At 33.1% G+C, this 14445-nt stretch overlaps 1 protein-coding gene across 1 annotated transcript; it reads left to right on the top strand.

The window, feature by feature from the left end:
• Nucleotides 1-6809: 6809 nt before the first annotated feature.
• On the top strand, nt 6810-8503 carry LOC149190879 (aspartyl protease AED3-like). Its single transcript, XM_089412298.1, has one exon. It carries the CDS (start codon nt 6872-6874, stop codon nt 8216-8218), a length of 1347 nt encoding a protein of 448 aa, XP_089268424.1. The 5' UTR covers nt 6810-6871; the 3' UTR covers nt 8219-8503.
• The last annotated feature ends 5942 nt before the right edge of the window (nt 8504-14445 follow it).

Below are 14445 nucleotides of genomic sequence, written 5' to 3' on the forward strand. Positions count from 1 at the left end.
TATATATATTATTATTTATATATTATATATATTATATATATATAGATATATAGATATAGATATATAGATTATATATATAATTTTTATTATATATAATTATATATTATATATTATATTTTATATATAGATATATCTATATTTTATATATATATTATATATATATATATATATATATATATATATATATATATGACCATATTTCCTTGACTCGTTTCCCATTGCTACCATGACTCTATATGTTTTTTCTTTACTTCTCCACACTCAAATATCCATTCCATTTTAGTTAATCACAAACCTATCTATATCTTGGAACCCTCAGGCTATCTGTTTTATGCCACATATTCGAAATTGAAATTATTGAGCCACATATTTGTTTAATTGATAAGAATTTGTGATTCTAAGCATATGGAAATGCCTCAATCTTAGCCCACATCGACTGTCAAGACATTGAACTCTTATCTCACATGATTAGAAAAATGTAGCTATGTACTAGACATCTTCTCCATCTCGTTATGGAATGCAAGTGGCATGGAAGGCACACTAGTTCCATTTTTAGGACTAGAGTTATTCTGGTCCCAATTATTGTGGTGGAACATTCTTGTAATAATACCAGTTGGATTTACAATATAAGTGTTACTTTGAAAAGATTCAACATATTCGTGATGTATTTGTTCATGCTCTACTCAAGGATGCTTGCTAAAAGTTTATTTAGGAGGACAAATAATAATTGGAAGGATGATGGGGAAATTGGATATTGTTGGATGTCGTTGGGTAATTGATGTTGAGTCCAAATCTTATTACTTTGCAATCATTGGGAAGATCATGGAAGTCCTTCTTATGGGAATGTCGAGCCATAAGTAAACAACTTCCAAAGGAAGAGAAAAAAAAAATGGAATATCAATCAACTCTAAGCATCACATGATATATATATATATATATAAGTTCACTAGTTCAGTTGCATTATGTTGTAGCGGCTGCAACACCCTCAAATTTTTTGGCCTACATCCAAATTTTGGAGACTTCCTTGATTTTTCCCTTATATGGTCACAAACACTCGGGCTCATTCCATGAGCTCTTGTCATGTCTTCACACCCTTTTTTTCTTGATTAATCATTGGTCACCTTTTGGCATGTTGATTACTATGTCATGCTTGTGAGTTTGTTCTAGCATTTTGAAGGTTTGTCTTTGTGTGCATGAGTTATTTTTTCTCTGTTGACATTGGTCTCACTCACACACAAGGTGGTAAGAATTTTCGTACAAGTGTTGTCACGATCATTTGAAGACATATCTCAACTATCGCACTTGTCGCTCTTAACCTTTGAGTTAGTTTCACTAGGCACATGTTTGCCTTGTTGGTTGGAGGTGTCTTGTCATCAAGTCATGCTAAGTGTGTGATCACATTGTCATGTATGCACAAGTACACTTTCTTTCACACTTAGTCATTTTCCTGAAAATATGTCAACTGGACAACCCTTCGTCAACCGGACCCGATCTTAGTGACCTTGCATTGCTGCCCAGAACAACGTAGAGCTTGAGGTTTTCCTCCAAGTAGCCTCCACCGCACAATTCTAGAGATGATCTAGTTGACTGACTCCCAAAATTGCACAGAAGTTGTCCTAGAACCCGATCTAGTTTACGCTTCCCGCAAGATCTCCCATCAAGCCTCCCACTGGTCAACCGGAAGAATTGACTTGAGCTATGACCTAGGGCTGTATTAAGCTCCAAAATTGTGCAGAACTTGTCCAGCTTGACTTCCTTGTACTACCTATAGAAACTGCGTAGACATGTAGCACAGGCCTCTGCTACCTGTCACTACATTGTCCTGGGAAATTACGCAAATCTATCAAGCAGGCTTCCTTGCTGGCCTGCTCTGTAACCAACCCACAAATTGCGTAGAGATGTCCGTCACCTGCCCTTCTAGCCTACTCTCCAATCAACCCAGAAATTGCATAGAGTTGTATGCCACCTGCCCTTCTGGCCTATTCTGTAATCAACCCAGAAATTTTGCAAAGATTCATGTCACATGCCCTTCTTCCTCACTCTGCAATCAACCTAGAAATTGTGTAGATCTAACATGCAAGCTTCCCTACTGGCCTGCTCTGCACTCACTCAGAAAACTGCACATATATGGTGGTCACTTGCCCTTTTGTCTCCCTTTACAATCAACCCAGAAATTGTGCAGTTATGTCTGGGCCCAAACTGTCTCCCAATATTACGCAATTTTGACCAGAAACTCTTGTAGCCTGATCTTGTTCTCCTCTAAAAAATTGTGCATATGTTTCTGCCAGTGCATCCTACTACTCGCACTGTCTTCCTTCGAGAGACTGTGCATATCCCAAGTGGATGACCTGTATTCCCTCTGAAAATTGCACAGATTAGCCAAGTAGTTCCCCGACACCCCGCCTAGTCTTCCTCCCAAAAACTGTTCAATTCAGTCTCCTAGCTGGGTTTTGTCGTGAAGCTATAAATGTTGTCCCGGATTGCGCAAATCTGCCTCCCAGTGACATGCATAACTTTTCCTGACAGTGCTCTGGAGTTGTGCATCTCGGCTTAAGCTGTTCTCTGCGCAGTTCCAGTGCCTTGTCCCTCTCTCGGTCACCTGCACCTAAATGGAAAACAATGCATCATGTTAGACTAGACGATTTTTGGATTTGATTTCATTTCATCATGAGTGATTGCAGGAATAGGTACCTTCATGAAACATGGTGCCACGATGAACGAGATGGAGAAGGAGTGCATGCTAGAAGACTTTCTCGTAGTCGAAGAAGTGAACGAAACACATCGAGGAGTGAGCGAAAGCGACACATATACACACACCATCAAGAAAATACCAAGACCATTGAAGACCTTGTGCACTTTGCCATATGGAGGTGAAGACATATTACATTGAGAGCATATCATCACTCAGCAACACAACAACTTGACACAGACATAACAGTCAACCAACACATGTCAGCAGTGTCATGTCCAGTTGTGTCATGAATTGTCTCTTCCACGTCACTAATATGGGCCATCTTTGTTGTAATCAATGTAATGTAAAGTGGAAGTCCAAGAGACCCACATATGAAGTTGAAGAGTCATATAAAGTCAAAAAGTCATAGGAAGTCAAATAGTCATGATGGAAGTCGAAGAGTCACAAGGGTCAGTTATACCCCCTTGGCTATTTATACCCTCTCATTGTATGAGAAAAGGAATTTTCAGCTTGGCTCCTCCCACATAGCCTTGAGAGTCTATAGTTTGTTCTTTGAGGAGAGAGGAGTGGCTCCAATGTCCCACTACTGGGGCTAGTGATGTATGGTGTACATATGTGTCTTGGATATTTTGCTTAATTCATAAGCTTGTCTCAGTCCAACACGTTTTCACGCATGTTTTGTATCTGTTTGTAAGACTATTTATTAAACATTTGTAATGCATGTTTGCTTAGCCTATACTAAGATAGTTGAACTACTTCGGTTATTTTTGTAATCATATTTTTGAAGATGTGTTGTATTTTTTATCACTACTGTCTCGTCCATGTGGACTACTCCGTCGGACATTAGAAAAACCATCTTTATGTTTTCTCGGTTTTAATGACCGTCACCCCCATGCGAATTATTCCGCTGGATGATGTACGTGTTCTCCCTCGAACTTTGGTTTTCACGACAGCCGCATCTTCTATGGACTATTCTGCTGGATGCTAGACAAACCCTTGTTATTGTTTTTGTGTGTGTCTTCCTAGGTTGGGGCTATTCCCTCTCATTAAGAGGCTCACTTTACCTCCCCCTTTTGACAGTAAGAGAACTCGGACACAGAGTTACGTTAAGCACTCACCAGGCATACTCACCTTGCTTTCTTGAAATTACAAGCATAACACTCTCATGTATTGAACAACAAGAGCTAAGGTAAATATATAAGTTAATAGAAACTGGGCCATTGTACTAGATGGGACTCCTACACCGAACGATGTGAGGTCTAGTTGGGACTTCATACCAGGGAGATCCCCTTTGTTGGTGGTTCTAGCATCGTCAACACACTATAAACATATGCATTTTCCATATAAGCTAACATCCTTATCAAGTTGGCCATATGGAGGATCATAGTTTTTTATCTTTATCCTTATGAGCATTATGGAAATATTTCCATCCTCTCACTTTGTATATGATAAAAGGAAAATAGTACTAGTGATTGACGATTAATCTTCTAGTTTTGAATCCTAATGAATGAAGCATGTGCAAGTGAGATTAAGTCACATCAAGAACACCAAAGCCTCATGCTTGACCAAATTCAGAGTTGCACCCTAAGTCAAAGACACGAGTATGGTCTAGTTTACAGTCATCTTCAAATTGACATAAGTTTGTGATCATGTTCAAATCGCCATTCATGAGCACTTACAGTTAACGTAAATCATCAACTTGTAGCTAAATTAGAAAATCTTCCAGGAACTACCGAGCCTTAGATGCAAGTTTCAATAGTTTGCAGCCATCTTCAAATCAATATTTGTGAGCACTTATGATTAGTAGAAGAGGTCAACTTCCAACTAAATCGGGAAATTTTCTAGGAATTATTGAGCCCTAGAGCCAAGCACCAATAATTTGTTGTCATCTTCAAATTTCCATTTGTGAGCACTTCTAATCAATATAAGAAATCAACTTCTAGCCCATTTTAGAAATATTACAAGAATTGTTGAGTGTTGGAGCTAAGTTCTAGAGTTAGTGGTCCACCTTAAACCACCATTAAGTAGAAGAATTCAACTTATGCTACCCATTTGGTTTATAGTCTTCCTTAAACCACTAGATTTAGAGAGTACATTCAACCATTGACAACTATCATAATCTCTTTTCTTGAAAAAACACACACCCCTTTTGATTAAGGGGGGAATATTGGATACATATTATGTTAAGGTTATAATGTGGAATTTGAACCATCATGGGGAGTCCAAGAGACCATGGAGTACAACTCCATAGTCATGAAAATTGTATTAATATGTATATTTGTTTAATGAAATTCATCCACACTTATCTTTTATCTTAGCCTCATCCCAAAAAAATGAAGAATAAGATATTGACATTAGTAATATCCATGTTACATGCACTCACATCTTGAGGAAAAAAATAATCATCATGGGTCACACATGCATACATGGGAATTACAAATAACATGAATCTATTTCCAAATTATACAAATGAGAAATGTCTTCCTCTCTATAGCCTCCCAACCTCAAAAAACTACTTTGATATATAATTTTAAAAATAGATTAACCATATATAAATGGAATACATCTCTAGTCAACTATCATATAAAAATCAATCAATACAAAATAATAAAAAAACATGAACAAAAACTAACATAAATATATCTATATTACAACAATTAACATTTAAAAACATTCCAACATAAAATGAAACATAGATAGTAGATAAAAAAAGTCCATTACCATCCGTCTCCATACAACAATGCACAAGACTATCTTATCTTATTTGAATTTCCATAAATTAAAATCTCCATACAACAATGCAGAAGGGTATCTCATCTTATTTGATTTTCCATAAATTAAAATGGATCTTATCTTACCTCATTTTCTATCCATTATAATGGATATTTCTTCATTTTATATCCATTAGATATTTCTTCTAATTTTTATATAAATATAACCTCTTTTTTATTCATTATAGTATATCCTTCTTTTAATTTTTATATGCATTATTAAAAAGCCACACAATAATTTGTACTGACAAGTAATTTTAAGAATTGTTCACCCATTTTAATTCGTTGGAATTATATTCATCATAAAACTCTTTTCAATTTTAAGAACTCTTCACGCATAACTTTGTTGTGCATTAATTTATCGCAATGGAAGGGTGTGATTTTTATTAACTTGAGAAATAATATTTAAATAATTTTATTACAATAATAAAATAATAAAAGAAGATAAATATGTCAAATTCAAGCTTATCTTTTTACTCACTATTATACTATCACTTTTTAAAAATAAACACGGATGGCATATAAAATTAAGTTGCCATCCGAGAAGTCCCTACTCCATATACTTTTAATATTCTTAAATTACACTATGTGATATACTTTTGATATTCTTAAATTACAACATGTGATGCCTTACAGCACCACATTGATTTTCTCTTTCCTTTTATTTTCACTTTTAAATCTTATTATTTATCTCACATATTTTCACTTTTCTTTACTTGTTCAACTTTATTCTAATTGACTTAAGTCAATTAAAGTGGGTTTTGTAATGAGGATGATGTGTGACCTAGGTGTGTTTTTCACTCTTAGGTTCAATGAGTATGTTCTCTCGTTCCCATTGCGATACACTGTTATACATCAGTGGTTTCGGTCTGCATTCCAACTGTTTTTCACTCTTAGGTTGAATGAGTATGTTCTCGTTCTCATTGCGATGCACTGTAAAACAGCAAAATGGTTCTCGTTCACATTGTGAGACACTGTCTTATTCAAAATTTCCTTGTTCGAGATAGTGAGGCGGAAGGAACGTTCACATGGATTATCTCAAGTTTTTCCAGGCATCAGTGATTTCGTCCAATTTCTCGGCCTCCGCCATCCAATTCGAGATTGAGCAGTCTGAATCAATCCAAATCGAATCAACCTACCACGCAGGCCGGCCGAAGAAAATGATGGCCTTGTCGCATCTCATGGACCGAACAAAGAAATTCCGTGGAATTCCAGTATTGCACGAATAATTAGGCTAGTAAAATGCAGGTTAGTAAAATGTTCGAAGACTCCTGTCCACGCAAGTGGAGATAATGGAGGAGTCCCCACGTATGAAACAGTGCAAGCCATTCACTATATAACGTCAATGGCTCGGCCTCTTCAGAGAGGAGGTGGATCTTCTGGGTGTTCCGCTAATTAATATAACACCATGATGAAGATGAAGGTTACAGCGATTGCCTCTTCTCTTACTTTGCTGCTTGCAATCCAGTTTGTGTGTGGAGTAGCTGAGATTTCTCCTCCATTGAACTGTCGAAGTAGCCACAAAATTTTGAACAGAAAAGTGGGAAAGCAGAGTCATGGAGTTAGCTTCCCCCTTTTCCATATTTTTTCGGAGTGTTCACCTTTCCGTCCTCCTAACAGGACCTGGGAAAGCTTGATCTCTGAAAAAATTAGAGCCGATGCCAATCGTCTCCACTTTCTGAACCGGACCTCTCGTTCGTCGAAAGAGGACGCCAGCGCCAATGTCCCCGTTAGGTATGGATCGGGAGAGTACATAATACAAGTTGATTTTGGCACGCCCAAGCAAAGCATGTATACACTCATAGACACCGGTAGTAATGTTGCTTGGATTCCATGCAAGCAGTGCCAAGGCTGCCACTCCACTGCTCCAACTTTCGATCCCACGGCATCTTCCTCATATAAACCCGTGGCCTGCGGTTCACAGCTGTGTCAGCAAAATTCTGATACCAATTGCGGGGGAAATTCAAAATGTCAATTCGAAGTTTTGTATGGAGATGGCACTCAAGTGAACGGTACACTTGCTTCGGATGCGATCACCCTCGGTTCTGAAAATGTTCCAAATTTCGCATTCGGTTGTGCGGAGTCCCTAAGGGAAGATACATATTCGTCGCCGGGACTGATGGGATTAGGGGGCGGATCGCTTTCATTGTTGAATCAGCCATCCACAGCCGAATTGTTTGGCGGGACGTTTTCTTACTGTCTGCCCAGCTCATCTGCATCTTCGGGATCCCTTGTGCTTGGGAAAGAAGCCGCCATTTCTACTCCTGGTTTGAAATTCACCAAATTGGTAAACGATCCCTCAAACCCAACATTTTATTCCGTGAACTTGATCGGAATCAGCGTTGGGGACACAAGGATCTCACTTGCGGCAGGGGAAGGAACGATCGTCGACTCGGGAACAACGATCACCCATCTCGTTGATTCTGATTATGCGTCTCTCAGAGACACTTTTCGGGGGCAGCTCCCCACCTTGCAGCCGGCATCCTCTGATGGATTCGATACTTGTTACGACTTCTCTTCTTCTTCAGTTGACGTTCCCACCATAACGCTGCACATGGATAATAATGTCGACCTGCTTTTGCCCAAGGAAAATATTGTAATGAAACAAGATTCGGGGGTCTCTTGCTTGGCGTTCACGAGTAGTGATTCTGGTTCCATCATAGGAAATGTTCAGCAACAGAATTGGCGTATCGTTTTTGATGTTCCCAATTCTAAAGTCGGATTTGCTCAGGAACAATGTTCTGCGCCTGCTTGATTCTCGTTTCCAAAAAATATCTCATCCATCCATTTCCTCGTATGTTTCATCTGCAACGTCTAATTCTCGCCGTTTTCTCCCCGCTGTGTTTAAAAATAAATTTCCGCCGTCGTATGAGATTTAGGGGACAGTAGCAGCGCTTGTGTGGTCCCCCTTCCGTTCTGTGTTCAAAGTACGTTTGTATTTCCATTGTCAAATCAAATCGGATGAGCTCCCTGAGTTATGCAGTTGTTTCTTTCTCGTTTTCCAAACTTACTTTATAAATGATAAATTAATGGGGTTGTATATAGTGCTACTTTTCTTTTCGAGTTTTTGGTGTCTGTCAAAATTTTGAGGTGAAATCTTAATTTGTGTTTTTTATTATATATATAGATTCAGCACCATAAAAAATTCTTAAGACATTTCTATTGTACAAGATTTACTTATCAATTTTGTGATTTCAATGAATTCCAAACAATTTTTAGAAAAATTAAACAAGAAAAACTTCCAAAAAAATCACTAAAAACAACTCCTAAATCGATATTTATGTTAAAATTATATTTAATGCAGTCACCTAATGAATAATAACTGTGTTTTCACTTAATACAACGAATCTGTTTTAAAATATAGGTATTAACTTTTTAATCAATGAAAGATAACTCGTCACATATGGATGCGAATCGGCTTTTAAAATATATATATCCACTTTAAACCATAAAAAGGGTATTTTTTTTTATAAGAGTTAATTTCCAAAAGTGGATTTGGTTTAATAACAAAATAAAAATAAAAAATTATCTTGTGTCATTATCTTTCACATTCTCTTGTTATTTTTATTATAATATATTCAACAGGTTTATTAAAAGAATAAATATTTTAATAGACATTAAAAATAATTTGTCTTAAAAAATCATCAAAAAAATTATTCAAGATCTATCTTTAATATGTGTACAAAATGGAGATATGATAATTTAGAGAATTTGTAAGTTTAGCTATTCATTAAAAATAAATAAAAATAGGTTATTTCTTATTTTGCAAAAGAGATTATAGATTAAAAAAACCATCAAAATATTTTGGAAAGAGATCAATTATTTCAAACACGTGCAAAGAAACAAATTATTTCAAGAGTAATCTTGAGGTTATAAAATATATATTTTCAAGATATATTTAGAGACTATTAATAATTAAATAATTTTCAAAAATTAATATACTTAGTATTAATTTAAATAGATATGCAAAATCAATCCTTGTGCAAAGTGCAAAACAATATCATCTCTCTTCTTCATTGCCAACTAATTACTAATAGACAATACACACATATAGAAATATAATACGATAATTAAAGAAGACAATTATATGGTCATGTCAAGGAAAGAAAACATAATGTAAATTTCAAGGTATGAAGTTGATCTCAAACATATACATAATAATGATAATCTAAAAATGTGACATTGTTTTCATCAACTATAACAAGCCTAGATCAATCTAACTTTGGATCTACCATGAGTTGAGAGAGATCAAATCCTTGAAGTAAAAACCTTTACTCAAATTCTACAATCTAAAAAAATTGCACCTAGAAAGATTTGATTATTCTAAACACATAATAAATAATTAAATCCCAAATTCGATAAGTGTAAACTCGTAATGGCAAAAAAAAAAAAAAAGACCATAAAAAAATTATAGTTATTAATAATGCGTAACTTTAATTAAAACTAACAAAAAATATATATATCTATATATGTATATATTCATTTTTATTTTTATTATGATCGATATTTTAAATATTTTATTTTTATTTTAAAAAAATAAATATCAATTCATATTAAACCTAAATACAATTACCCAGCGGATAAAATAAACATGTTAAATACAATTACCCAGCGGATAAAATAAACATGTTAATACAATAGCGGAGATGAAGTCAAATTGCTTTTGATATATCAAAATAGCGGAGATGAAATCAAATTGCTTTTGATATATCAAAAATAAGATTGGTAATAATCGTAATAGTCAATTACGAGGGTGAAATCAAACTTTTTAAAATCATAATTCGTTCTGTCATGATGGTGTAAGCTCATTTCATTGCTCGGGAATATTATATTTCTTGTGGAATGAAAAAATCCCGGAAAGGAAGCCAACCAATCCTTAGTGAGTGCCCAGTTTAAATCAGTTTTTTTTGGAGTGATTTTATTAAAATTTAACGTAAAGGTTAAGAATTTATTAAATAATTAAAAATTTTAAATGAAAGTTTATGGTTCTGTGATAGATGGTGAGTGGGTTTTTTTAAGATATTTTTGATGTGAAGTCATTAGTTTAATTTCCGGTCTTGATTAAGATGATATATTAGATATGATGAAAATGTAGTCTTGTCACGTTTACAAAGTAAAAAATTTAAAAAATATTTAAATTATAGAAATTTATTAAATCATTATAGATTTATTTTAAATTTGAATTTATCATGTGTTCAGAGGATCAAATCTCTTAAAATATAAACCTCTTTCTAAGTACAAAACTTGAAGAAAGGTTTGCACATTAGAGATTGATTCCCAATGGATCTATGCTAGTTTGAGTAACACATTGATAAAATGTTTCAACTATATAAATTTTTTTATTTTCACTTGTTGTATATAATATATACTTAATAGAGGTTGAAATGTTTTATTTATGATTCACATCATCATATTTGAAAATAAAAAGCATCTCTCTATATTACACAAAAATATTTTATTATTACTATATTTTTGTTTTAAATATTACATGTTAGCTGAACATAAATTGAATTATATGTCATGTGATACCAACAATATTCTTTTTATGTGTGGTTTTCAAAATCCATACTAAGTAGTGAAGCCTTGTACTAAAAATTATATCAATATTTTTTACTTTTAAATACTTTATCTTTATATAAATTAATATAAAATTAAAGTGGAAATTGAAGTGTTTTATTTCTAAAAGAAATTAACATTTTTCTTCTTATTACTATCTTTTAATTTATTAATATAAATATTATTTTATGATTTTTAAACATTAGTTTATTTAATGATATCTTCTCATGCTACATCATACTACAATAAATTAATATTTTAAATATCTATCTATATATATATATATATATAAAATTTAGAATTAAAATATTTTTTAAATATTTTAATTTAAAATTTATATATATAATATATTTAAAATTATATATACTAAAGTTTACTTTTAAATATATATTTTTAATTTGAAAAATTAAAAATATATTTCTATTTCACATTCTAGAAAAAATAAAATTACTACCCTTAACAATCCTATTGATTTCCAGAAAAACATATACTATACAAACATAATATAACACAATTTGTTTAGATCATAATACTATTGATCAACCAATTAAAAGAAAAAAACAATGATAACGCTAATTACCTATGATTACACATAAAATACTAAAAAAGATTATCAACACACAAACTAGACATCAAAGAGAGGGAGGCTGAAACTTCTCCCCAACATCAACATCAACATCAACATCGCCATAATTCTTATTCCTCCTTTGTTTTTCTTGAATTTTGACTAATGTATATGGGTCATCGTCCAAAATAATCAAGTTTTATTGTGTTCCATCTAAACCTTCTTCTTGTATCTAATTAACCGCCCCCTTTGTAACTTCAGTACCTAAAATTTCAATTCAAGAAACCTTTTTAGACTTTGCTTCAAATTTTCTTTTGAATATCCAAATTGTACCTCTTGATGTTTTTCCTTATTCTTCTAATCCTTGACCATTTAGTAGGTCTGAACTATCTTAAAAAACATTTAGTAGATTTGAACTATCTTTAAAAACTTGGTTTCTCATTTCAGGATTACAATAGAAAACCATGTTTGTTATCCAAAACATTCTCTCTTCAAGCCTTACTTAGACTTAGATTGTCATTTAGCCTTAAAACATTTCTCCAAATCCTTTGTTTCTTATCTCTCTTCAAGCCTTACTTAGACTTAGACTGTCATTTAGCCTTAAAACCTTTCTCCAAATCCTCCGTTTCTTATTTTGATGTTAAAATATGAGTTTTCATCTTATTTTGATGATGAACCATATTAAATAGTTCGAAAAATGAGACTAAAACTTTGATGATATGATTTTTACCTAATTTTTTTTAGTTTTTATTATATTTTCTCTCTTCCCATCCCTTATAGTGCTATCATTATAGATCATGTAACACTTTCAAATTCCATCTTATTAAAAGATAAAAATCATATAAATCCAAATCATAAACAAAATGAAACTGAGATAGAAAGAAATGATCCTAACGCATGAATTCCACCTTTGACACCCAAACAAATTAAAGCTAAGCTCCTTTCCTAAATAAGCACACTATCAAGCTAACCCGCCATCCCAACTTAGAATAGGAGCATAAACCAAAATTGCAAAAAAAGAAAAGAAAAGAAAGCAAAAAGAAAGATGACTAAAATACGTGGATATACAACAAAGAATCTTTACCTCTTTCCTCTGGCTTTATTCTCTTTCCACCTGCTTTATTTGTAGCTAAATTGGGCTACCACATACTATGAACAAGCTAGTGAAAGAAAGGATTGTGATTTAACCTACTAAAAACATTTTGCTCATCATTTGAGTTTTTTGCACGACCGGCCAACTGGGGAACTTAAGTCGGTTGCAGATTCCTTGAATATTCAGAAATCCGATGGACATGGATGCGGTCTAAAAATTGATCGCACCCATATCCATTAGATCCCTGAATATTTAAGGAATTTGCAATCAACTTAAGAATACCCCAACCAACCATGATAAGTGAACCGAAATTATACATTCCACCAACTTAAATTTGCCTAGAAATCTTACTAATGATTATTTGGGACTTGTAATATCATGTCAAATATGGCGAGAGAGTAGTTAAAACCTATACAGTGGTATATTTCTATAGTTTTGAGTAAAATGGTTTCGTTCATTAATTTTTATTGAAAAACCTCATACTTTATATTTTTAATTATTTTAATTTGTAAGACAATAGATACATTCATGTCAAATTAAATTATTGAGTAACAATCAGCGCGATAGTTGTGCACATTTATTTTGGAAAGTTTAATTCAAACCCTCGTCATGGCCGTAATAGATGCTAAGTAGGGTTCCTGGTTATTCGGGGTATGAGAAAACGATGGGCACCGAAATCTTTTTCTTCGTGGGTTTGCGTGGTACGTTGCTGAGAGACTTGTCACCATATCACGTTCGTGTGATGAAGACATGGCATCCGCTTTTTTTTGGCTTCCATGGTACATGCATGATATTTGTTCCGCCGTGTCCCATACTTGTACTTTTTCGCAATAAGAAAAATCTAAGAAAATCTTAGGAAAAATGTACATATTGACGTTGGTGTGATGAAGACATGGCATCCGCTTTTTTTTTGGCTTCCATGGTACATGCATGATATTTGTTCCGCCGTGTCCCATACTTTTTCGCAATAAGAAAAATCTAAGAAAATCTTAGGAAAAATGTACAGCAAACGTGTGAATATTCTTACCCAGCCCACCAACCTGCACAAATAAGGTTCGTAGACTAGAATAGCATCATTAGCCTTCGGGCACCCACCACCATTGGCCACTTTATGCTATGTTGCAATGTGGACGAAGCCCATTTGAATTTGACTTAATTATTAAAGATAATGTTCAACAAAAAGTGTGAAAAACATAGTGGGAATATGGGATTGAAAAAACACTTGGAATTATGGGAATCAAATTATGGATACAAAAGAAAAGAAAAGTACAGTGGAAAGAGGGAGTGATTATGTGATGGATATGGTATTTGTACACGGTTATATTAAAAAAATTTAATATAAAAATGTTTTTATAATAAATTAATATAAAATTAATATAAATATAAATTTTTATTAAATTAATATATAATATAAATATATTAATCTAATTTAAATTTGTATATACAAATTAAATTGATCAAAATATATATTTATATAATAAATCACATATTTTTATATTAATTTGCAACTAATACATATATTAATTTAATATATCTATATATCATATATTAATTTTCAACTAATACATAAATATATGGTTTATAATATAGGTATATATTTATATATTAGTTTAATTTGTATATGAATATGTAATTCAGATATCTATTTATATATATATATGTGTGGGGGATTATATTAAAAATAAATGCTATATTGTTATTTAAATACAAGTACTATATTTGTTATTAAAAATAATTATATATTCAATAAAATATTCTTTTTTTTTTT

This window comes from Pinus tabuliformis, chromosome 3_1 (assembly GCF_031772625.1).
Source record: "Pinus tabuliformis cultivar Carrire ecotype Pingquan chromosome 3_1, CPIR1, whole genome shotgun sequence".
Lineage (NCBI taxonomy): Eukaryota > Viridiplantae > Streptophyta > Pinopsida > Pinales > Pinaceae > Pinus > Pinus tabuliformis.

Coding starts and splice junctions, on each gene's coding strand:
- LOC149190879 (XM_089412298.1), top strand. CDS start 6,872: ATGATGAAGATGAAGGTTACAGCGATTGCCTCTTCTCTTACTTTGCTG.